The sequence below is a fragment of the Perca flavescens genome, chromosome 13 (assembly GCF_004354835.1).
Source record: "Perca flavescens isolate YP-PL-M2 chromosome 13, PFLA_1.0, whole genome shotgun sequence".
NCBI classification, from domain to species: Eukaryota; Metazoa; Chordata; class Actinopteri; order Perciformes; family Percidae; genus Perca; species Perca flavescens.
In genome coordinates this window covers 4739800-4767016 of record NC_041343.1, presented here as the reverse complement: position 1 = coordinate 4767016, position 27217 = coordinate 4739800, and the positions used below count along the sequence as shown (strand labels likewise).

At 39.6% G+C, this 27217-nt stretch overlaps 1 protein-coding gene across 6 annotated transcripts in view; it reads left to right on the top strand.

The window, feature by feature from the left end:
* The window catches only part of igsf9bb (immunoglobulin superfamily, member 9Bb), a 137880-nt gene extending 115243 nt beyond the window's left edge, over positions 1 to 22637 (top strand). For 3 of the 6 annotated variants that reach the window (XM_028594643.1, XM_028594644.1, XM_028594642.1), the window contains exons 18-21: positions 2080 to 2166; positions 6970 to 8601; positions 13743 to 13870; positions 18309 to 22637. In XM_028594643.1, coding sequence (XP_028450444.1) covers positions 2080 to 2166; positions 6970 to 8601; positions 13743 to 13870; positions 18309 to 18523 — 2062 coding nt within the window. In that variant the 3' untranslated portion in view covers positions 18524 to 22637. Of the gene's footprint in view, positions 1 to 2079; positions 2167 to 6969; positions 8602 to 13742; positions 13871 to 14280; positions 14561 to 18308 lie in introns of those variants that run through there. The other 3 variants (XM_028594646.1, XM_028594645.1, XM_028594647.1) reach the window with 2 other exon arrangements.
* The last annotated feature ends 4580 nt before the right edge of the window (positions 22638 to 27217 follow it).

The window sequence follows — 27217 nt, the reverse complement described above, 5'->3', positions numbered from 1 at the left end:
TATATATATAAAGTTATCCCGTTGATATCTAAATGACAACTTCAAATTATGTAAATCCTGAATGTTTCTTGTGTATAGGAGCAACATTACATCGTCTGACCTGAAATCCATATCCGGTTCATCAGTGTGTCAAATGTGGCATTACAGTGAGCAGGTGGAAGTCTGTTGTGTCAGAGTGAACCGAGATAGGCTGGCTCCTAACCAAACATCAGCAGGCTAGTTAGCATTGTAGCCTGCTGACGTTTGTTGTGGGTTATTGTGTGAGTGGGGACAGGGCTTTCTGTCTGTGATGTAACAAATGTACACAACATTGCATGCAGTGCGCAGCAACAGGTGTGTGTTGTAGTTGGATGGCTGTTTTTAACAGTGGTTGATGTAATGAAACTGCTGATTCATTCCAGTGAAAGCTGCTCAAACCTCAGTCAGAAAGGTCTAAAAGGTTGGCCACCCTGCTGGAAAGGGGACCTCAGAGCCAAGAGCTATGTTTCCATTTCACAATATATGACACCTGGTTACAGGACAACAAGACAATGAACAACTCAAAAATGCAAATGAAGCTTTGTTGCTTCAGTTTTAACGAAATGTTCACACTCCAATCTTTGTGCAGGAGTGAACAGAGCTTAGCAGCTAAAAGCTTTAGCTTGGTTGGGTCATGTTTTTTTCCAATTTGAAAAAGGGTCATAATTTAGGGAAAGGGAAATTGCTTCTATTTAGATAACAAAAAAAAAATCATCTGTCATAAAAATAGGGTATATAGACATCTGTCTGAAGTCTTATTATTTTTTAGACAGGATTTATTATGTGTCAAATGTAATTGGACAATGCTGTTTTAGGACAGTAAGATTGCAGGTGACAAAGGTGCCATCCCATTATTTCATGTCTTTTCATTCCTTTGTCCTGGTGTGACCCTAAAATCAATCCAATCCACCATCATAAAGGATGCTGCAGGTCCCTTAATAGACTCTTTTCACAGCCGACATTTTGACATGTCTTACAGAAGGAGCACAGGTGTAACGTTAACCGTGGCTCTAGTAAGCCATGCCAGTGAGCCAGTATGCACAGACTGGAACCCTGACACTGGCACACGTAAATGGAAAATATCCATCATTATGTTACACCTCCTTGTTTCTGATATGAAGACGAGACGTGTGTGACGCTGTGACTGAATCTCACATTCACCAACAAAACGTACAGCGAAAGACAAAACATTTCAGACCGTCCTGCCAACCTGTATACATTTTAACATCAATGTACGCTGTAACGTTTTTTCACTCTAAAGTCGCTGAAAGCTGCTGCTGTTTCAATCCTGTTGGCTCTCTGCAGCGGGCGGGGCTGCTGCTCAGTTCCCCCCTTGACTGACGCGCGCACACACACAAACACACACACACGGTGGATGCCGGAAAAACCGGAGATGAGACGTACACAATGACCTAAACTGAGCACAGCTACACTTGTTATTGTAAATGCAATAAGTTAAAGTCCAATAAGTACTTTATCAAACCGTATGAATTGATAGGAAATTAACTAACAATGTAAAGATCAACAAGCCACTGACACATATGTTCAAATTTGATTCATTCAATAAACAAAAATAAAAAAGACATTGCAACTTTTATCGCAATTTTTTACGAAAGCTCCCACAAAATCAGGCATTTTGGGCCGCAACAATCTCAAAAAAAGTTTCCTTGATTTCTCCTTCCTTGCCCCTCTTATGACACGCACCTAGAGGATTCAAGTCTGAGAATGGGTAATTTTGGCCATATATCTTTAGAAACAATACATGGAGAACTGTCTCACAGTGCAGTGGTCACATCCTACATACTTCTTTATCTTCCTCTTGTTGCTCCATGGTAGCCTTTCTTGTCTTCAAGCTTTTTCTCTGACACTTCTTACTCTCAGATCTTCTCTGTGACTTACTAATGTCTCTTGCCATTTCTGTTTTTTCCAGCCCACTTTTTAATAAAGATATATTTTCTCTCATTTTCTGTTGCGGTTTCAAACATACCTCTCATTGACAGGCTCCCTGTTAACCTCCATATTCTCCTCAATTCTTACTGTCTGATCTCCCCACTTCTACAGGAGTCCACTTAGCCTCATTCCCAGCGTTGAACCCTTCTGGGAGGGGCTGGACGCAAGCAGGTACAGGCCCCAACCTTCCAGTCCTCAGTGAGTGTGCCAACCATTGTCCCCCGTTCTTGCACACTGTATACACCCTCTTTGCACTTTGGTTCAACCCAAGCTCCTCCGACTCCTGACCTGGCTGCATGCGTCTGGCCAAATATCCCCACAAGGCAACAACAATACCGGTCTGGTTCTTTCATTGATTAAAGATGAAGGATCTTCATCGTCAGAAGATGTTCAAAAAACCTGTTCAGCCCTGATTGTTAGGGATTTAAAATTAAATAAACAATCCATCTTGCCATGCAGGACAAGATTCAAAGACACAGGGAAGTATGACACAATCTGTCTGCTAATTTCTCTTAGCTTAACACAACATAGCAGTAGTAGATAATGGGACGTATAATCTTTACTTTTGTATCATCATTTCTGGACTCCTTGTTGATGTTTCAGTGAATTAATCACCCTTACCAAACATTAAATGGCTGTTATACTGTATGTAGTTCACTAAGAGGATCATAGTGCCTCCCAGCAATAAATCTCAAAGATTTCCATTGAAATAGATATTTGTTAAGTCACTATGAGGTAACACAATGGGGATTGAGCCTATGGCCCACTGATAAAAGGCCTTACATTATTATGAACTGGGTGTCTGTGGCCACACTCCCGGGAAAAATGAACAGCGGTGCACAGGTAGTGGCGCTGCCAAAGAGAACGAAACAGAGATCTTCGTGATTGTAACTTTAAAGGAATAGTTTGACATTTTATCAAATCCACTTATTCTCTTACTGGCTGAGATTTCAATCAGAATCAATACCACACTTATGTATGCACACTATATATGAAACTAGGGCCCGGGGATGGTTAGCTTTGATTAGCATAAAGGCTGAAAGCAGAGGAAAACAAATCAAATATAACATGTTAAATGGTGAGTTTTTAGCATTTGAAGTAAATCCCCTGCTTCCAGTCTTAATGCTAAGCTAACCTAACTGTCCCCTGGCCCTTGCGTCATATATTCAGATATTGGAGTGGTATCAATCTTCTCATCTAACTCAAATGCTGCCGGGCTCTGAGAACCGGTTAGTCAACTACATATAGTATAATGATCAGTCACTGTATGGAAATGGTGATTCATTTGTTGAAACATCAAACAGAGCAATGCAGGTCATGAAATGAAAGTAAAGATTTGAGAATTACCGTGGTAAATGATCTCATACACTGCATGAGAAACATACTTACTATTTCAAATATAAGGGAATATACAGTATATAGCTGCTTTTGTCTGAAACTAATATATAAATCCTTAGGTACTTCTTTCCAGAGCAAAGAAATCATTCTTGAGCTGTGTGTTCAACCACAGCACTTCACTCTATTTGTTAAAGGAATACTTCAGGAGTGGTGCTGGTAGGCTGATTTTGTCACCATTGGACAGAGTTAGGCTCGCTGTTTTGACCCTGTTTCCAGTCTTTATGCTAAGCTAAGCTAAGCTAAGCACTTTGCTTATGCTTTGTGGCCATTTCTATGGTTTGAGCTGTATATGTGACCGGGTCCTTTCTCACTCCTTTTAAATCACTGTTTCACCTCCAAGTGGCCTGAAACACTTTCTTTTCTCACCACTATTGCTTTCTCATCCCAGATGCTGTCACACTCACACTTTTTGTTCTGCCTGTTAATCTACTTTGTCTCGTTAGATGAAAGTCAAGTGTTTTCATTGTTAGTCTGGATTTTTAGCTTGTAGAGATTACATCATATAATATGTGTAAGCTTATGAAAAAAATTGGCTGTACTTGGTAGTTTATTAAATTGTATGATGATTGAGTCAATGTGAATAATCTACATTTTTACAGCATCAGTAGTTATCACTGAATCTTCATTTTAATGAGTAATTGCCGTGTTGTCTTACAGTCATTTTCTTTCTGTCATGATCCAGCCAGTTTGACGAGTGTCAGCTGTATTTCTTACATACTAATGAGTACTGAGCACATAAAGGGAAAATTCTGATTATACAGTATTTACCCTGCATTTTATTGTTTTGGCCACTATTCCCTTTGGTTGAAGCAGGGACGCAATAGCACCAGCAGAGACAACTTAACAACATTCTTACACGGTTAAACAAACTAAAGTCATCAAAAAGCTTTAAAACAAGCCCAGTTTTACCATGATGTCTATTTCATGAAGTTTCTGATTCAGATATTATTGTAACCTATGGCCGGGTTGGTTCAGTGGGTAGAGCAGGCACACATATACTGAGAGGTTTATGCCTCGACGCAGATGTCCAGGGTTCGAATCCGACCTGTGACGATTCCCTGCACGTCTTCCCTCTCTCTCCCCTTTCTCACCGAGCTGTCCTATCAAAATAAAGGCATAAAAGCAAATGTAATGTAAAATAAAAAATGTTATTGTAACCAAAGGGAATAATGGTCAAATCAACAAACATAACAAAAAAAGTATGGATTAAATGAGTTGTTACATTGATGAGCAGTCTTTCATGGGAACATTGGAAAGGCAACACATTATTAAGAATGGCATAGTTGTTTTAACGTATGTGTTTCTTTTATATTATGTAGAATATATTATCACTGTAGTTTATGAACAGAAGCTACTTGATATTTTAGTATTATATCTCTCTGTATCTTAATAAAGCAGATGTGCTTTTTCAAGAAAACCATATCTGAGTAGGCGTTGCACCCTGGAAACACAGCAGGAATATCTATCATATGTAACAGTGTTTCTCAGACTCTATTTATAACATCATTATTAGCACAAGCCTTAGTGATTCCTATGAGGATTGGCTATATGTTTCATTTTCCACTAAATAAAGTAATTGTGGCTTCAAAACAAATTATTGTTTTCATTTACTCCTTCCTATAAGAAGACATGTTTCATCATGTACTTTAAAGTGTGTGTTGTGTAAAGGCAGATCGACAGGAATTCCACTGTTACAGCAGCTTAGCAAAAAAAGACAAAGATAATGTGCAAGAAACTATACAATACTTGTCAATATACAAAACTTAGCAAGATACAATACTAATGCTGTGAGGTGGACATAGTGGATGTAGTGCAAACTGAATTAGTGCAGGTATGGGTCAGATCATTTAAAGGGGATGTATAAGTCCAGGGTGAGAATGTTTGTATTAACCTTTAGTCCGTTAGGGGGACGTGCCTCCTGTCCTGACACAGAGGGGACTGGTTGTATAGGCAGATGGTAGCTGGCAGGAAGGACATCCTGTAGCGCTCCTTGTAACAGCTGGATCAGTATCATAATGTAGTGTACTGGTCATATTCTCAAATCCAAATACAATGTATACAGTGTCTGTCATCGCCTGAACTTAAAGTATTTGATGCCATTCAGAATCCTCATCCTTAAAGCTGGCTACAGAAAAGTTTTCGCAATTGGGCCATCTCAACTAGCTTGCACGATTAGACAGCACGATTAGCATCATTCCAAGCTTAGATTGGTAATATTCATACTCTTTAGAAGAGTGGAAAGAGAGGCTTTGATCCAAGACACCTACTGTACAGAGGTTTTTTAGGTGTCACCTGTCTGCCATGCTAGAGCGTTTTATTGCTGTTGATAACAACTACCTCAACCCTATTGCCACAATGTTGCTTAAATCTAGTGCAAAGGCCAGCTCTTTCCTTTTTTGACATTCCCATGGATAGTTATTTTTTGGCCCTGAAGTGGTCTAGCAAGCTGTTTCTCCCAAGCTTGAGTCCCAGAGTGTATTTTTATTCCTTTTTACTTCAAAATGCGCAAAATCATAACCTACGTGGCAGAAGTAATAAAATAAATGAAAAACAAAAAAGTAGAACTCAAAAAGTTAACATGTCGTGACAACAAACCATGCACACTTCTATCCTGTGGGTTTTTTCCTGGAAATTTGGCCTCACCCATAGTTGACAGCAAATGGAGGCATCGTTTCTCTACTGCTGACAGATTGATGTATGTATGAGAAATAGATTACGATTTAAGTATGCAAAATAGTAGTCTTCCTGACTGAACTTATGTTATAGCTTCATTTCTTTTTTATTGTAGTTTCAAAATCAAATGTGCCAAACAATTAAAAGTAATTTTTTTGTAATGGAATTGCATGAAATGAATATACTGTTGAATGTTTGAGATTCACACTTGTCTATTGAATTTTTCATTTTGTGTGTGATATCCCCTCCTTGTGTGCACCTTTCTTACAACTAAATAAATAAAAAAATTCTCTTGTATCACCAAACTCGAGCATCTACACTCCGTTACATCTCACTGTTCAAGCGAAGTATGTGTCCAGCCAAGTTTGGGCGGTATAACAGTGAGGCATTGAGGCACATGGTGTGTGTCCTTTTCCAATGCTTAGCTCTGCCAGTATGTATAAGACTGTTAAATGAACAGGTTTAGAGGGTGCAGCAGCCAATACACATAAACTCCTGGCTGTTAGGCAACGTTCATAACATTTAGTATCAAGGGGAGAGCAAAGACAGCTTATGAAAGAGTCATTACTCTTCTTAAGTTCCCATTGTTTTCCAAGACGTTTGAGGTTTGTGATATTTGTATCAACTTATGAAGATGTTACAAATGGCCAACAAGTCCTCCAAACCATTCAACACAGGTCATTTGTTTCTACATTCTAATACGACTCATAAGAGCGTTTCATAAAGCAGGAAATCCAACCCAACAGGAGCGTTTTTTACGTCCTCATTACCTAAACGTAGCGGTCGCGGTTTTAAACAAGTCGTTTACGTTGTGAACAGTCACAGTTTGGTTAGGTTTAGGCACAAAAACTGCTTTTCTTCAGTAAAGTTTTGTGCAAAGTACTGGCTTTTTGAATATTTAAAGATTCACTTCTGTATTCTTTTCTTTAGGTCATCTTCAGGAAAGGTGAGCCCAGAGAGCGTTCGTTCAAAGGCATCCCCGTCAGAATCATCTGAAGACAGTCACGACCAGCGTGGGAAGAAACCACCCCCAAGTCCGGGAAAGAGGGAGGAATTGTCTTTGTACAAGAAGACCAAAAGAGCAATAACAAGCAAGAAATACAGCATCTCCAAGCATGAAGCTGAAGCAACAACACCCATTGAACTCATCAGCCGAGGCCCAGATGGACGCTTTGTCATAGATCCCGCTGATGCAGAAATGTCTGTTAAGCCACGGCGAATTGAGGGCTTTCCTTTTGTGGAAGAATCAGACCTCTATCCTGAATTCCGGCAGTCAGACGAAGAGAATGACGATCCCAGGCCTCTGCCCCCAGTTATGGCCCCCCTTCGGCCTCACCAGATTTCCCCCATCTCCAGTCAGGAATCCTACCTGCAACCTCCAGCCTACAGCCCTCGATTCCACAGGCCCTTCGAAGGTATGACCATAATGGAGAGCAGTCGGCTCCAGGCCGCGGGGCAGATCCGAGGTTCTCTCCACCACAGGGCTTTCTATGGCTATCTAGGTCCCCATGGGGATCATGATCCCCCACCTTTTTACATGCCCGATACTAGCCCACTCAGCTCTGTCATGTCCTCCCCTCCATACCTTGCTGAAGGTCCTTTTGGTCACCCCATGATTCCTGAAGAAATGGGGGAGGGTGATTTCCCACAATATGCTGTCCCTGGTTTCCCACTTCCTCTGACACTCACCTCTTCCTCTCGTTCACCAGAGATTTGGCAGGGACTGGATTTCACCTTTGCAAGTCTGGAGGGGCCCCAGTTTATTTTTCCGCCGCATCACCCTTTGCATCTCCGCCATGGTTCCCCCTATCCTCCACCTCATGTTCTCCCCCTTAGTGCTTTCCAGCCCTCCTCTCTTCCGATGCCTACTTACCCAGCTGTTCTGCCACTGGAGGCCCCAAAGAGCCGCTCAAGCAAGTCTCCCAGCAAGGCCAAGCCTCATGGCTCCCCAGCCAAGCATTTAGCTATGCAAGAGGCACATTTAGGGCAGCTAAGACACACAAGCCACGGTATTGGTGTGCCGGTTTTGCCTTACACCGATCCAATGGCCCATATTGTCCCTAGCACATTCAGTAGCCTGGACACACGATGGTTTGAAACAACCCCTCGTTTCAGTCCTAGACAGCCTCGTAGGATGGATTCTGGCATGCATCAGGTGGTTCTCCAGCCCTCCCGACTCTCACCCCTCACCCAAAGCCCCTTTAGTTCTCATGAGGGCTCCCCAGAGATTGTAGTACGTCCCAGGCCACGTCCCAGCATTGTCCAACCTCGCATACCCCCAGAGATGTCTGAGATTACCCTCCTCCCTCCTTCCACAGCCAGCTTCTCAAGGAGATCTTCCCCCTCCTCCTCACCTGCCCAAGGCCAGGGTAAAGGCAGAGCAAGTCCCAGCTACCGTTCCCACATGGCCTTTGCCACCTCTGCAACCAGCTACCCAGCTTCCCAGTCCCCGTCACCCCCCATGGAAAGCAGCAACCTATTTGGGCAGATGCCATCTCAGAGGAGGACTGAGGAGGGGATCCTTCCATCTGAGCCCTCTCCACCCCAGTGGTCAGCTTCAGGGTAGGTGCATTAGGCATGCAGAGAGGGATGCAATTTTAGTCATCTGCCCCAACCCATAATGCTTTGATGTGTGAAGTTGCTCTAACATTTTGGTTACTGACGTGCTGTCTAATATCCATCAATTTGTTAAATCATCTCTGTGGCAAATTAGTTTTATAGTTTAGTTGCTTTAGATGTTTGTTATCACTTTTATGTGAAAAAATTAACTGTATGGTTGAGGGAAAAAACATTTTATTGTGATGATTCATTTGATGAGCTCTGGAAGTTCAGTTTAGTTTAATTTTGTCAATGCTGCTTTTCATGTCAGACATCAAGTTAGAGGTACCACCCATTGAATCTGTGAAGCATTGTTCCAAAAGTATCACCTTGAAAAATACATTAGTATAAATTGTGAAAGTAACTATTTGTTGAATTGACAAGAAAATGCATTTGCTTCACAGATTATATTTCAGACCTTTTGGGGCTACAGTCCATCCGGATGAAAAACAATATTGCCACTTCACTGTGTACAGTAATTTGTTTGGCACAAGCCCCTAAAAGCCTGGGAATTTGCAGACGTCACCACAAGATCCCTGTTTTTCCATCTGTTTCATGCGTTATCTTGCTTTCAACTAACAGGAGGAATCCCATAATATTCATCCAATTGATTCCCCAGACAAAACAAACACCCATTGTTATGTCTAGCTCCAAGCCTTTGAAGATGCCTTTATCATGCAGAGGGATGCTTTAAGAAGAGTTCATCTTGGCAGGCCCTGCGGCCCATGCTCGACCTTAGTAACCTGACTGCATGACCAATTCTCCCTTACCTTCCAACCTCTCAGATTTTTTCCTACCCTACTTCCCCTTCCCTTTCTGTAACCCTCCTTTCCCTAACCCCTTTAATTGCCCCCAGGACAGCCCCAGGTCTGACTACCAAGGAAAGGTTGTTGGGCAAAGTGTGTCACAGGGCCTGTCCGCTTCTCATGTACTGCAATGTCTCCATCATTATGAATTAGGGGCAGTATGGTGGTTATTGATGGCTCCTGGAGTCTTACCTGCTTTGTTTTTGATTGATCTCAGCTATCTGGGCAGCGTTGTTGTGACCAGGTCCTCTACACCGCAATAGGTAAGGGTTGGATCCATGTCTGAAAGGGGGGGGTTAGCAGGTGGGACTTTTTTGATCACCTCGTCCTTTAAAGGGGAATACAAGACTTTGAGTCTTTGTTTGATTTGTTCCTTCCTTCAGTCAACACGTGCAGTTCATTTCAGTTCTTTACTTTTTCCTTTTTCTTAAAGTGGCTATGCATTTTAAGTTCTGCAGTCTTTAGTACATTATGCATTCTGATATGCATATGCCATCTGTTGGCTAACAGATTAGGTTAGAGATGTATCACCGACATGATTTCATGCTTGAGTGGTTTGCTAACTGACCACGTTCACAGATCAATCTACCTCCTCACATAAGTAAGACAATAGAACTCTTATCAGCCTCAAACCAATTTTAATATTCATTCAAGTATATATATTTTTTAATACATTTAAAGCCACACTAAAGTTGTTGTGTCCTATATGTAATGGGTTTGACATCAGCCAAAAGTTACATGATTGTCAATACAGACGCAAGCCCCTAAAATGGCCTCCTATAATTTTATAAAGTTTTGAAAGTGTACTGTAGGTTGATGGTATTTTGTACATCCTCAGCCCTCTACTGACTTCTCTATTGATTTATCCTAATGAGCCTCTGCCTCAGCACCCTGAGACATATCATTGCACTCTAGTATTATGCCGTAATTAAGAGAGGGGAGATTGGTGTTCACCTTGAATCAATGTGAAAAAAGAAAGACCTCTTCAGCAGACATGTCCAACAATCCAACGTCATTGCAAGATATCATCATGGATGAGACCTGATCCTTCTGCTCCACTCCTATCTCGGCTCAAGACGCCAGGTATAAGGCCTGGGTTATATGTCCCCCTATTTTACTACGCCAAGTAAGAACGGAATGCATTGCTAACTACTTATCCCGTGGCAATGGCTTAATCTACCAAATGCATGGTTAAGGCCCTTCAATCAAACAAAGGAATTGCACATGTCAAGAATACAGTCAGTGCCTCCTTCCCTCTTCCTCTCTTGAGACCAGTTGTAAACCATCTCTCACATTCGGCCATCTTCCTCAGGAAGAAATCCATTGCTGCTCGATCCTGTCCAATTTCATATATGCATATGCTGCACAGGGTGCAGCCCTAGCCTAGCCTTCTTAGCAGTCTCTCTTGCTAATACAAGACTGAACTGATTCCCGAGAAGATTGTCAAGGATTACAATGAGGCTAGTCTATATCGACAACATTTAATTTCTGGAATTGTTCAGGTGCCGTTGGAAATTCCCCCGGATGTCCATCACCTCCCTATGTCTTTGTGTTGGCGTTCTAAACTCCAGTGAATTTCTGAGGACTATGGTTAACTGCTCCTCAGATCTCTGCAGGGTAAATCCAGACAGCTAGCTAGACTATCTGTCCAATCTGAGTTTTCTGTTGCACAACTAAAACAACCTTTGAACGTAGACGTTTCACCAAAACAAGTTCCTTCCCAAGACTATTTAGCAGAGGCACCGTGGCTCCGTCCGTCGCTTAGCGGAGCCTAAAACGATTGTGATCGGTTTAAAGAAATACCAATAAACCAGAGCACGTTTTTCTCCCATCCTGGCATGCTGTGTGGACTAGCCAGACCTTCCTTCGTAGCGCTGTGGAGGAAGGTCTGGCAATGCGAGACTACGGTGAGGCCAACACTTCTCAGGATTTCTCTGGTCTTTACAATCAGCTGTGAGAAACCCATGTGCACTACATACAGTAGATGAACGAACATGAGTGGTGAGCACTCCTCAACATGCTATCCCTCCACCTCACCTGTCTAACATCCAGCAAGGTGTTGAACTGACACCAGCTGCTCCAGGCCCCTCCTTCCTATCTGTCTGGAAGATGAGCCTAGTAGAGGTTTGGAGGACCAATCTCATCCATAGAATGAATAATGCTTATAATAAAGGGCGCTGTAGCACTAATTACTTCCTTTATATAAAAAACAATAACGATTTCCATAACAAAACAAAACCACATAAGTAGGCATATAATAGTTTCATTATAAAAAGCAGTTCTGCTGTTCTCAGCATGTATGTTCACCAATTTTATTTTTGTCTTGTGTCTCTCTGTACTATATAGATTATTACAAGGTGGGCATACTGTGTATTTATTAAAGAATGTCTATGTGGACGTCCACATAGACATTCTTTAATGTCAGATGATCACTTTATAAAACGCTCTTAGCATTCTTCTCAAGCGTGACACATTCTGCCATTTATATATTTTTACAGATGCTTGTAGTATACGATACAAACTGAAAAATATTTTGGACCCCAATCTCCCAAGAAATAGATTGGCATTATGACGTCAGCTTAAGCTGTGTGTCCACTGGGAGCCATCATTCACTGCTCTTTTGCATTAACAGTGAAGCACAAATGCTGTTGCATGTTCCTGGCAGTGATGAAAGCTCAGCATGTGTTCTCAGTGCATCAGTTTCAAGAATTAAAAAAAATATCCCAGCTTTTGTCAAAAATGCACCAGATTCTTAGCAGGTTTTGAACAGCAACAGAGCAAAAGCAGGAGCCATGACCAGTACTTCCAGCAACCATCTCTAGCCCGAATAACTAAAAGCAGTTTCCTGGTGGACACATGGCCTTAATCCCTGTATAAAGCATCTGTATAGAACACAAATCAAACCATCTACTGTAAATATACAATTGCACTTGTAAGTTTGGACTGCAGAACAGTTCTCACTACCAAGTGAAGCAAGTGTCCTGCCAAAACAGCTTCTTCTTTTTATGCTAAAGAATATTTTGCCAAGGGCTTGTAGATGGGGAACACAGGGGGCTTGAGGGACCCCCCCCTATTTTTATGTGTGCGTGAACTGCCCAAGTGCTTTTGAATGTATTCCCCTTTAAAGTCGTGTTCCATGTGCAAACTGCCATGCATGCCATCGCTAAATATTGCTCCTCCGTTTCAAAAAAGGAAAAATTATATGGATAAATTATTGTTACATTTGTTGTCCTAGTGCTTCGCTTTTCTTTGGCTTATTTTTCATTATGTGACTGTTCCCGAGTAGTCATTTTCCCCTCCCGCCATCTCTCCCCCTGTCAGCATGGTGAAGCCCATTGTAGACAGTATCCATGTCTATGAATACATATTGATGATGCTTTGTTGCTCAGCTGTGATTCTCCCCCTCTACTAACAGCCTTCGGTTTCTCTCTACAGCCACGGTGGGAAGATGGCCTCTCTGTTATGCTAATTGTTTTCTGTGCCTTGAGAGAACCAAGTGTGTGTTTGTGGCAGAAATCTGTGGGCTGCCAAGTCATAAGTGCCTCAGTGAATAGGAGGGATGTCTGTGCAGTCATTAACAGCTGAGAAATACTGTATACACTCAACACCAAGGAAACATTTGCATCTGTTATTTTCGGAGTGGGATAGATTCATTTATAAAAGAAGTATACAATCTGCAAACATATCAATTGAAAAGTCTTGCTTACATGTAGTTCAAAATAGTATTCTCTTCTATTTCCCTCTGAAATCAACAGTGCAAGTCTTTTAAAATGTTCTTCTCAAAGACGTTACTTGCTGTTCTACTCTGCACCATGAGGTCAACAGATGGTTCCAGGGGTCATGTAATACTTTGCTTTCCTTTGGATAAAGGTTGTTTGGATCAATTTGAGCAAAATATCTCAGATGACCCTGAAGGGCAATGGAATTTCAAATGTGCACAATTGAATATCTACAGTACCTTCTGGATGTATTAATGTATTTTGTGAAACATAGTCATCATTAACCTAAACATAACTAGTAAATCCAGATGGTGTACAAGGTTTTGGGAATATTAGAATTAATGACTTTGTACTTAAAACCTTTAAAAAAGTTTTTGCTGGATTTCCGATTTCAGCTCTTTGGGTGTGTCTCATATTGATCCTTTGGCAATGTGCTGAACCTCTTGCTTAGCACGAGCAGTGCTGTTTTGAGATTGTGTGGGTTTCTGGTTCCGTTGCACTCCGTAGTGCAGAAACACAGTCCACTGACTATGTTTGGCCTAGAGTTACCCGTTTTCCCCTCTCTCTGCTCTTTATCCAGAAAACGCCGAGGTGCGCCGAGTGCCCTTTCAGGGTCTGAGAGGATTGATGCACTGAGATACCAACGTATTAAAAAGGCCAAGAAGATGATGATGAACAACAATAACTCCAAGTCCAGAAAGAAAGCAGGTATGATCCCTGTTCCTCTCTGTTTTCACTTCTAACGCAGTGATATTTTTTAAATTTGCTAGGATCATGATCATGATGACCAGACGTAAAATGTTTATTTTTTATTTTTTGCTGCATTCGTATATTGTTTCTTACAACACACTGGCTGAAAGGTTAAAAGGGAATAACATTTTACAGTCATTTGCCAAAGGAGGGCATAGCAGTTAGTCCACACTAAAACTGGTAATACTATTTATAATGTAATGTGATGCTTATACTGTGATTCCAAATGGGTTTGTGAAGCATCAGTTTTGTGTCGGTCAGTAGAAATAAGAGAATCAAAACTCCACTGTTGACTCAATTAAACACAATGTGGTCAGTACTGATTTGGCATGGCATTGTAAAAATGTGTTTACATTTCTAAAAACAAGGAGTACTCCGGTGATTCAGCTTTGCAATTCCAATCAAGAGGTGGGACTCACAAGAGACGGAAGAAAAAAAGAAAGGTCAAAATCAAAGTCAAACTAGTCTGGCTATTGTTCCAGTCTTATATGTCCTGCATTTGTCATATAACTCAGTCAAATCCTGGTATGGTTGGTACATGATAATAATGTGTGCATTACTTTTTATGATTTCAACGTTTCAGCTCCGCCACAAGCCACCACATCAACATTTTAAATTATGAGAATGTTGCTGCTTCTAGTCCTTCAAAATGTGCTGTGTGCTCTTATTTATTAATCATGTTTCACTTTTGCCTAAATTATCACAAGATAGTTTAATGATGAATAAATAAGAACACAAAACTAAGCTTTTGAAATGCTCATGACTTTACTTTGATATGGGAAAGTGGCAGTGAATGTTTAATCATGTTGTTGCTGCAGTTTGCAGAGATGTAAGGCTAAGAATTATAAAGTTTTAAAATGAACTAGCACATACCTATGGAGGAAATATTTATTCATAATTCAAATTGAAAGTCCAAAGAGAAATTGAAAGTCCAAAGGGAAAACAAAGCGAGATCAAATTAAAAAATTATTATTATTTTTAAAATTTTCAATTTGGCTTTGGCTTTTGAATTTAATATTTGGCTTTTGAATTTCAATTTATCATTGGCTTTTAATTTTCATTTAATATTTGGCTTTTGAATTTCAATTTAACATTGGATTTTAATTTTCATTTGGCTTTTGAATTTCAATTTAACATTGGATTTTAATTTTCATTTAATATTTGGCTTTTGAACTTCAATTTAACATTGGATTTTAATTTTCATTTAATATTTGGCTTTTGAATTTCAATTTAACATTGGATTTTAATTTTCATTTAACATTTGGCTTTTGAATTTCCATTTAACATTGCCTTTTCATTTGGACTTGACACATGTCAATGTAAATGAGGAGGCGTGGCCCAAAGGCTGGTGGGAGGGTCTGAAACCAAAAGGATGCAGAGGCACCTTATGAGCAGCAGGGGGAGCTTACTGCTGAGGAGCACACTGTTAAGCATCTGTCTGCAGATTCACCACTAGGCTGGGTCTGGTTTCACATGATAGAAAATGATGATGTAAGCTGAACACAAACCACATTTCATGCAACAACAGTGAAGTTTTCATGTAGTTACTATAATTGGGCCCGTGTTAGTGAGGACTAGATTAGGACTGGATTTAAAGCTGATTCTGGTTCCCAACTTCGCCCCAGGTGTGTCTGTTTAAAACACGACTCAGACAACTTCTCTCTTTTGATGTTATATTTAATTAAGCAACAGTAGAGACATGGGTGTGGGTAGCTCTGCTTACGTGTGTTTGTGTGTGGTCAAATTTCGAGGACGCACACACACACAATCTCAACCGGATAGTCATCGTCCGAACTGCGACCTCTCCTTTTTCTTTCTCTCACTTTTTTCTCCGGGTGGTGCGCGCGGTGTGAGGTGCGTGTCCACTCTATTCTCCAACATGTAGCCTACTCACAACAATCACTCCTGACTGAAGGCCTTTTGTACAGCCCGTGTACTTTTTCAGACTTCCAGCTAACAGCGGTGTCTGTGAGCATCACTGGCCGGCCAGCAGGGAGGCGATCCCGGCCGCCACCAGCTGGCTGTCCCGTCAGACTGAAGCTTCTGACAACATCGAAGAAAATGTGCAGTTGGCCATCAACGTTTGTAAAACTGCCCATATTCAAACTTTACACAGTTAATTTATCGCATAAAAAAGTCTCAATAGTGAATTTAGTGGTGGAATAGCAGATGTAAATGTAAAAAGTTTCCAGTTGTTTGCTGCTGCTAATACATCAAACTCCCGATCTAGATTATAGAATTGATTGCTTTTTTATAATAGCGCGGACACGCACCTCACACCGCGCGCACCACCCGGAGAAAAAAGTGAGAGAAAGAAAAAGGAGAGGTCGCAGTTCGGACGATGACTATCTGGTTGAGATTGTGTGTGTGCGTCCTCGAAATTTGACCACACACAAACACACGTAAGCAGAGCTACCCACACCCATGTTTCTACTGTTGCTTAATTAAATATAACATCAAAAGAGAGAAGTTGTCTGAGTCGTGTTTTAAACAGACACACCTGGGGCGGTTGTTGGGAACCAGAATCAGCTTTAAATCCAGTCCTAATCTAGTCCTCACTAACACGGGCCCAATTATAGTAACTACATGAAAACTTCACTGTTGTAGCATGAAATGTGGTTTGTGTTTAGCTTACATCATCATTTTCTATCATGTGAAACCAGACCCAGCCTAGTGGTGAATCTGCAGACAGATGCTTAACAGTGTGCTCCTCAGCAGTAAGCTCCCCCTGCTGCTCATAAGGTGCCTCTGCACCCCTTTCGTTTCAGACCCTCCCACCAGCCTTTGGGCCACGCCTCCTCATTTACATTGACATGTGTCAAGTCCAAATGAAAAGGCAATGTTAAATGGAAATTCAAAAGCCAAATGTTAAATGAAAATTAAAATCCAATGTTAAATTGAAATTCAAAAGCCAAATATTAAATGAAAATTAAAATCCAATGTTAAATTGAAATTCAAAAGCCAAATGAAAATTAAAATCCAATGTTTAATTGAAATTCAAAAGCCAAATATTAAATGAAAATTAAAATCCAATGTTAAATTGAAATTCAAAAGCCAAATATTAAATGAAAATTAAGAGCCAATGATAAATTGAAATTCAAAAGCCAAATATTAAATTCAAAAGCCAAAGCCAAATGGAAAATTTAAAAAATAATAATAATATTTTTAACTTGATCTCGCTTTGTTTTCCCTTTGGACTTTCAATTTCTCTTTGGACTTTCAATTTGAATTATGAATAGATATTTCCTCCATACATACCCAATGCCTTCCCGTTAACTTTGGGACTTACACTGAGACATCCAAACACTGCAAACAAAGCATGCAGCCTCGGTACACACTGGGGATGTAAATTATAAGTCACTTTGCTAATTGAAATCCTTTTGTTCAGGTCTATTCAAATATTTGTAGCCAATGACTATGTAGTTGGTTCCATTTTTTTCTAAGCTAAGTGAACGCATCACCCTTCAATGCACTTCATTCAGTACGTACAACACTAGGTGAACATTACTATTCAATGCAAATCCTCCCCCAGAACAGCAGATGTTATTTCCTGTTTTCTGGTGCCTTTGAGAAAAATGGTTCAAGGTACAGTATTGATATTTTGGTTACATCTCTGACTAAAGCAATAGTTTGACATTTTAGGAAACAAGGAATAACAGGAAACTTATTTTCATCCTTGCTGAGAGTCAGCAAAGAGAGTCAGTGTAAAGACTGAAAGCACCTGTACATTTTACTAATTAACTTGTCACATACTTTATCATTCGTTTGTTTAATCCATACACACACACACACACACACACACACACACACACACACACACACACACAGGAATTAAAAAACTAGTCATCTAGTCATGGTTTTACGGGGAATTGCGTGCTGGAACTATTTCTTGGCCGGGACAGTGACTTCCTGGAGCCTTGTTGTCACCATGAGGTTGCCTGGCAACCGGCAAAGACTCCAGCTTCATGTTAAGCTAAGCTAAGCATGTGCTGGCTGTAAATTCATTTTATATTTAGTTTACGAACATGAGAGTTGTATTTTCTCATCTAACTTTCTGAAAGAAAGCAAATGAGTATGTTTCCCAAAAGAACATTTTCTTTTTAGAAAAAAAATAACTGCTGACGGACACACTGGACACTGAACAAAGGTACATACATACAACACACATTTTACACTGAACTCCCTCAATTCTGCCACATCCAGAAGTAACAGCATTACCTCAGGCAAGTCACATACTGTTTAATTTGCATTTTTTTGTAATGATTTCACAAAACATGGTAAAATGAGATAGTGGTGGGGCAGGAAACAACTGCTACAGTCATGTGAGTGGGACAATTGTGCAGCGTTGCCTGTGAACATGGTGGCTATGGCCTGCCTTCCATCTCCCCTCCTCCAGGTGTCACCACCTCTCAGACCCAGCAGGCCTACACCTCTCAGGTACTCCAGCCCGAAGAAGCTCTCTACCTCCGCAAGAAGAAGAAACGGCCCATCCTCTATGACCCATATACTCGCTTTTCTGCTCTGCTGTACCGCCGCCCACCCAGGGAGGACCAGAAGGCTATTTTGGCCAGCATGGACAACATAGACCTAGACCATGCAACCCTCCTCTGAAAGGTCACAACCATATGCCATCATTCCAAAATAACACTAGCTACATACCAGATGGTAAAAAACAAAACAAAGATGATTGCAATTTATTGTCTATAAAGGGGAATAGCTCTAAATTTCAGCGTTCAGATTGGGTACCTTCTGTAGTTACGCCCTTGGTCAGTTCAATCCGCACTAGTAAGCATTCTGCTGTGTTCAATCTGTGATGACTGAAAATGTACCCCAAACAATCAGATCAAGAACACACAAAAAAAGTACATTAATGATTGTGTCTGAAATGCTGGTCCCAACTTACTGTTAGTGATGTACAGTAGCAGCATTTGTAGATTGGAATGGCATCACAGAGGGCATCCTGGTTCCAAGGCTTTCCCTCTGAAAAAAAGATTATTTTGACTACTACTGATTGGGATGATCTGTGTATGCTTACATCCAGAAGTATTCCTTTTAAAAATGTGTTTAGACTATTAGCAGTTTAAATCAAAATGATAGTTGCCACAATTTTCCAAAGTTTTACTCCAGTGCAAAAAAAGGAATTACAAAAGAGGCAATACAGTACATGATAACCAGCTCCTGTTTTCCCCATTTAAAATAAAAAAGAATATACTGTAGTTTTCCCACTCCAGTGTTACCGTACTTAATTTAAAAGGCTTCTCCAGACTAAGATCATGTTTATTGTGCTGAGCCAATCCCCCCCCCCCCCCCCAAAAAAACGCCCTGCGGGTCTCTGTTTACAGCACCTTCCACCGGATCCTCTCCGCCAGCAGCGTCTCTAATCTGCCGAAAAACTCGCCTCACAAATATGGGTGTTCTCACTTTCTACCAAGTATACCTCAGAGCACAGGACACGAGACCACACAACCACCAGGATCAGCCAGCAGAACAAACTAGCCTTTTTTCATGTCATTGTGTTCCACTTCCTTTCCTCATAATGACGCGTTATAGTTTCTCTTTACTTTTCCTTTCTTATATGCACTTCTTCTAGTTTGTTACAGTAGATGTACATAATTCATTTTATTTAGCTCTCAGAATGATGATTCTGTCACATTCTACTCATCTTTTCTGTCTCTTGTCGGAAACGATCAGGACTGACAAACAGAAACACAACCTTAAACTACTTTACTCAGCCTACTGAGGGAATTCTATTGACTTTCACTATATCCAATTACTTATTGAATAGATGTCATTCAGCAGTGAATCGCACAGGGGCTTACTCTACATTTGCATTTCACACTCTTATAACCAAGATTAACAGGCGCAATGAAAAGTGTTAATTCACTTGCTTTGAGTTATTCTATATGAAGTCATTTAAACGCTCCAATTAACTGCTCTGTCTTTGCACTGGAGCAAAATCGGGTCCATTTCCTCAGATTTGTGTCTGCTTCTTTACATCTCCTCCAGTTTTTCTTCTTTAGGTAGTGTAGAGAGTTCCAAATCCTAATAACTATAGTTATGCCAAAAAGAAAATCAATTAAAAAAGTAACCATCCATACATAGTGGAGGATAAGATTTTGTGAAATAGTATATTATAGTATTTTCTTCATAGATTTTAGAGGGCATAAAAAACAATGGCTTTGTTTGGCCTTAATGAAGCTTCTGGTCGGTTGCCTGACTCACGTCTAATTTCTATTTATATATTTACGTTTTGTTTTTTTATGTGTGCGTGCATGTGTAATTACCTGCCTCTTTGTATTTTGTCTCTTTATGTGCTTGTCATTTCAAATGGAAATGCTGAGAGTACAGTCATCCCTGAAGGAAATAGTAAGTGGCATTGAAGGCAACACACAGAGAGCCAAAAGTTTTTGTCGTATGCTACACTTTTGTTAACATGTGGCCCAGTTTTACTTTGAAAGATTCCAGTGATTGATATTACATTTGCCTGTCTAACTGACACGGAAATGTAGACACTAAGGGGCTAAAATTTGTTTTTATTGGATAAGTAAAGGAAGTGCCATAACATCCGAAACTCAACTATATCACATATTACACATGCTGCAGCTCAATCATATTTTAGGTTCAACAAAGGATGGGTGTGTAATGTAACAGTTTTGTTGCTGTTTTTTTTGTTTGTTTTCTTTTTCCTGTTTTGCTCAAAAGGTGCTCAATTTCTTCAGAAGTTGTATTCATTCATAGATGTTACAGTAACATATCTTGGGCTCCTAATATGAAATGAAAGCTGTTCTGCTGAAGTGTGTTTGGAGTGGTTTTGCTCATGTTCAGTTTTTATGAATTTATTTATTTGTGTTATTGTGATTTTTAGCAGATTCTGACAACTCCAACATAGTCTTCTAAAATCAACCACATTTTAAGTGATTCAATTTGTTTGCTTGATTAAGATATTTCCACAATAAATGCTTAGTGCTTAGCGGTGTTAAGCTTACAAAACAATCTGCTCAGACAACCGACTTCTCCTCTCATATTTAATATTTAAAGTGCAGGAGGAGTGAAGAAGACGAAGTGATGTGATCTATTTCATAAAACAGGGAATAATAACTACATCTCCTGTTAGAAAATGATCATACATAAATAGAGAAGCAAAAATAATACTAATAATAATAACTTGACTATATCCATCATACTGGAATAAAGTTAATACATGCATCATACAGATGCATTAGCAGTTTTAGTAGAGAAGCTAGTGCCTTTATGAATTATTATGTCTCCAAGGTTGGAACATCTGGTAGCTAACAGTGAAGTATTGCGCCTATGTCAACATAATGCAATTATTGTGGAAATAACTTTGAAATACAATTTATACATTAATAATGTATTAATGTTAACATATGTAACTAAAGTGAAACCACAATCTGTACTTCCAAAGATAACAAAGTCAGCATGAATCATTTCAGTGAGAATGAAGTGGCATTAGAATGCACGTAGAACACCCAGATCATTGGTCATTGGCCATTCCCCAACCAACTTCAACGTTACCAATCCCCAACCAACTTCAACATTACCAATCCCCAACCATCTTCAACATGTGATCAATGAGAACTCCTGCCCTCCAATGTGAATGTGTCGGGGCAGAGCCTAGAGGAATTACCATGAGCTTTTTAAGGCACTAACTGATGGGATGACTGAAATGTATCAGCGGAGAGGCCATCCCATCATACAGGAAGTGTTTGAGCAGTGGCTCTTCATGCAGTCCAATGTGCTAAGTGAACCATAAAGTAATGTAATGTAAATTATTACAAATGTCACTTCCATTTTCACAACTGTGTAATTACTGTATTGTTGTATTTTATGATTCTTTTCTAATGAGCCTATGTTTAAAAGATCGGTGGTTGGAAGGCACTTGTTGGAGTGATGGTTGGATTCAAAATCACACTGAAAGAGAAACAATGACCTCTTCTTCCATAAATGCCTTTTTGTGGCATACCTACAGTGATATTTCATGTTTTAAGGCACTCTGATGTTCTCCAAGTCAAATATGTAATTATAGAAATGTATTTGTCAGATGTAAGAAGAAGAGTGCCATAGTTTCCTTTCAAAATGACATTTTGGTTTATTGACTGTTTCACTGCAGACCTTCTGATGTTTGTGTTGCTGTGGGTCATCTTAGCCGAGCTCTGGAGGGAGTTCGCTGAATGAGTGAAGTCAGTCTGTTGGTTTTGTTGAAAGACTTTGGCATTGTACTTTCTAGGCCTGCATGATCGAGGGGACAGAGGCCATTGCATGTAACACTGTGTATGAAAAGACAAGGTAAACACATTTAAGGGACGGTTTGATTAACATCAATTAACAATTAATTTATCAACCAGGACTAGAAAGACTATATTTACATTGCTAAGAAACGAGCAAGATATTGCTGTTAGGAAAGTTTGGGAATCTGACATTCCCTAATACCAGCAGAGCATTTCTAACCAATTATTCCAAAGCAGGCACTATTTTCTACCAATGATGACGTTCTAGAATGGAATGTAAGATCAGTAGAATAGGTGTTAAAAAAGTCGACAACATTCTGTTAAGAGTTTAAATTTAAAACAAAACTAAGTGTATTAACAATAGGGATAGCTTGTAATGTACATTCTGTACTGTACCAACATATTGTCGCTGTCGGGCAGAAATCTTGTATCTCCATATTCGTCTTTTTTTTTTTTTTATGAATCAATGCTATTGGTCACCCGGGGGTTTTACAAATATTTATATATTTATTTTATATATTATAATAAAATGTTTTTACGTTAGCCTTTTTTCATTTCCTGAAAAACAACCATTTTGGACATACAAGGTTTTCACCCGACAGCAATGATATTTTCCCAATATACATACATATTATATTGTTTCTGTTGAGGAATTAACTTTACAATTAATTGCAAATATCTGCGAATTTCATAACTGATGCACTCTGCCAAGCTAACATGTTGTAATTACATTTAAAATAAACCAAAACACTGACAGATGTGGAAAAAGACCTAAAATAAATTCAGATTTATTGAAATTTGAAATTGAAAATTGAAATTAAATATTTTATCAAAATTGGTCGATGATATGCATGCAGTTACGCAAATGAAAAATATATACCCATTTTTTTATTTCAATATGGAAATAGTTATGTAGATGTGAGCAGAGTGGATTAAGTCAGCAGAAACAAACATGGTGAGCCTCTGCGTTTGGGGAAACACATCCAAAATGCTAAGTTAACTGAACATTGCTCTGTATATAGGGAAGGCTCAGTGGTATGGTTTTTTTTCATATAAACTTAGCACAAAAGTAAGGAAATTTGGTAGATTATTTCTCTGTGGTAACAATGCTTTTTGGCAATAACTCTTATACCGTTGGAAAGCCTGTTTAGTTCCCTTTCAAATGGTGCCCCATTTGTAAGGAACATGCATTTGTGGGATGAGCAGCAGCACTAAGTATGTGGGTTGCCAAAATAAAACAAATAAAAAAAATTGCCAAATCTTCTCTGCCAATGCCATGTCATCACTGGAGGCAATCTCAATGCAGAGAGATATAGCGATGAAATTCTGCAACCAGTGGCAATCCCATATCTCCACAGTCTGGGACCAAACTCTATCCTCCAAGATGACAACGCTTGCCCCTACAGGGCGGGGTTTATCAGAGACTACCTCCAGAATGTGGGAGTGGAGAGGATGGAATGGCCTGCCAGCTGCAGTCCGGACCTCAACCCCGTTGAACACTTGTGGGATCAGCTTGAGCGTGCTGTTTGTGCCAGAGTGACCAACACAACCACGTTTGCTGACTTGCGACAAATGCTGGTTGAAGAATGGGATGCCATCCCACAGCAGTGTGTGACCAGCATGAGGAGGTGCCAGGCTGTTGTGGCTGTGTATGGTTCTTCCACACACTACTGAGGCTCCTGTTTGTGAAATGAATAAATTGTTAAAATTGCCAATATGTCTTGTTTCTTCAAACTTCAATCATCCAATCCACCAAACAATGGCAGAATAAGCTGTTTGGCATTGGCAGAGAAGATTTGGCAAATTTTTCATGGGTGCAACCCACATACTCTGCTGCTCATCCCACAAATGCATGTTCCTTACAAATGGGGCACCTTTTGAAAGGGAACTAAACAGGCTTTCCAACGGTATAAGATTTATTGCCAAAAAGCATTGTTACCACAGAGAAATAATCTACCAAATATCCTTACTTTTTGTGCTAAGTTTATATGAAAGAAAAACCATACCACTGAGCCTTCCCTATATACAGAGCAATATTCAGTTAGCTTAGCATTTTGGTCCTTACTTTTTGTGCTAAGTTTATTTTGGCTGAATGTAGAAGAATGAATGCACTGAAAATTTAGTACACCAACAAAACCCTGAAAATTCAAAGTCACAAGACAGCTCTTTAAAGCAGCGGTGGTGGGAAATTGTAGCTTTGTATGACTGTGCAGTTTTGTCATCACCAAGGGCTTTAATGAGACTTATGTGAAGTGAGAACAGTGTGAGCTGGGAGAGGCTGAGGGCAAGGTCAGATCTGCCTCATCAAAGAAGTACTGTATACCTCTTAATGTGCCACTGAGAAGTGTGTCCATGTACATAGTGTATAGTGAAAGATATTATTTGCATGGTATGAACATTTGAACGCTACTGGGGGATGGCTACTACCCGAGCAAACGTGCTGTGGTTATGTGTAACAAAAGCATGACAACATGTTAAGTCCCAATGAAACAGCTATGCTTACCTGGAAGGTAAAGGAAAGCAGTAAGGATCTTTAAATGATAAAACCACCTGCTGTACAGGCAGACACAGTCCCAATGTTTGAAATTTGACCATTATGGCAGTTTTGGCCACAGTAGTGTTGACATGTAACAAAAGCACATGCCATGCGGTTAGATACGTGGATTTGAAGCCGCTGCAACACCCAAAATTGAGAATTTCTAGATGATTTGGTCATTAGGGCAGGTAGATTTGCTCTTTACTACTTCTGTGATGTCTATCAATTGATATTTTTTTATAGTACATGTTAGGTGAATGTTACCTCACAAACTGTAGTATGGAGTGAAAAGAACCAAGTCCATTTTGATGCTCTAGTAGATTACTAGATTATTAGTAGAGCACAGACGAATTGTTGGCTGTGTGGATTTTTTCTTTTAAAAAGATGCTTTAGTTGTCAAATTGCAGTCTGACTTGTGTTAAGTGCAGTACATAGATGTAAACTTGTGAAATACCCGAGCTCGGAATGATATTACAGACTATGTACCATGATGAGGGTAACTCTACTGTCATATGAGCCCCCACTAGTGCAACACATTTAGAGATTACAGTGATGATTCACAGTTGATAGTACTGTACAAGCCTCTGAAATAGCTCATTAAAAGAAAATCTCAGTACTGTATCACTCTTGACTCTTGAGCGGAGGAGAACCAGACGTTCTGCTCTGACTTTACATATTTTAAGATGCATTAAAAGAGACTTCTCATCGTATTGTTGACGTGTTGAGCAGACTTTTATCCCATACGCTAAGAGTGGAGAACCTCTGGTGCTAACACATGCCGCAAAAGTACAACGTTTTTGTTGCCACCATATTTACTACATTTAGTTGCTCTTGAAATGCAACTCTCTGAACTAACTGGATCTGATACCTAAAACTGCCATATTATGTTCCTTATTAAAAAAGAGCCCAAATGAGCAATTTACACGTGTGTTGTAACATGGGGTTTAATCATATCACTGAGATATCTGTAAATAAATGGACATATTGCTATTATGACTCATGGCCGGAACTGACAAACTCACAATATTATAAAACTGCAAATTGATACAATGATAAAGTGCAATGTAATACGTCGCAAAACATGACTCTGCCTTTCAAATGAAATAAAAGCTGAAAAGCCAGTGAAATAGTAAATAAATGACTAAATAAAAGACTCTTCTATCATCTTACTGGCAGGAAGGATGCACTGACGCAGAGACCTTAATCTAAACTAAATGTGACACAAAGCCGAGCTCATCGAAAATCAATCTTAGAGAAGTCCAACACACTGCAGATACTTCCCACCAGTGTATCGATACAGCAACGTGTATTGAGATATAACGTATCAACTTTTGACCAAGCGTGTGTGTACAAAAAGGCATTACAGATTTGAGATTTAGAAAACAAAGTTTTGTTGCACTGTGTAAATAATATCTCAAATAAGCTTACCTTGTCATATATATTTTTTGTAGAAGAAAATATGATGAACATTAACTATATAGAAGAGTGAGTGGGAACCGAGTAGTGTAGGGTCTGCTTCAGTGACACATTATAACATGATGTAACAGACCAATGTCTATATGTGAGTGATGGAAATCTTCTAAATGCTAGAAATTAGTTAAAGAGTTTAATATTATAGAGCCAAGAAATATAGAGAAAAAAAAGTCTATATAAATATATTGTCATGGAACCAAAATGGTTATATGAGTATCTATATTTGGGGACAGTACTTGTTTTCAAGAATGTATAAGTCTATATTCTATTATTTTTATATCCATTTGTTGCTCTATACTGTAGCAATGCAGAATCGTACACACAGTAGAGAAATATGTCTGAGGTTTTTAAGTTGTGTACAAAACAAAAGAGAATGGTGCACCAAAATGGCTGTCACTACTGTACTGTATATCTCACTGTCCATTACCCAGAGACTCTCAGAGAAGGATACAGCAAACTAGTTATTATAGCAACGTCCATTTGGTGTGAATAGCAAATGTAATTGTTGAATTATCTGTGGGCCATCATCTTACCACACGTAACATTGGTTGGTAACATTTATTTACTTCTTGATTTTTTTTTTCTTCTACCAGGCTGGCTTCTGCAGTCACACATTCATCTTTTCAAAAATATATTTTTGCCATGAAAGAATGGTAAGAATCTTTTTTTTCCTTACTATGGTGCTCCCTTGCAATCTGTATCACAGCAGAGCACATAAATATAACTGTATAATCATCTAATTCACAAACTGTGCAGATAGAAATGTTTCACGTCGTATATTTACAGTATGTATGTAACAGACACAGTGCTTCATGATGCTTTGAACTGACATAAGGGGATCCAAATGGGTTTTTTGGTTTGTTTAGGTTATAGGCAGAAGCATGTGCAAGGTAATATGAACGTTCTGTTGCCTTTTGCTCAGAAGTGGAGTTTGAGCATTGCAGCAGCTGCTAAACGTTACCCCAGACATTGGTGACATCCAATTCGGTGCTGTACATTGCCAAAAAAAAACATGTCATATACATTCTGACACTGGTGCTATTTAAA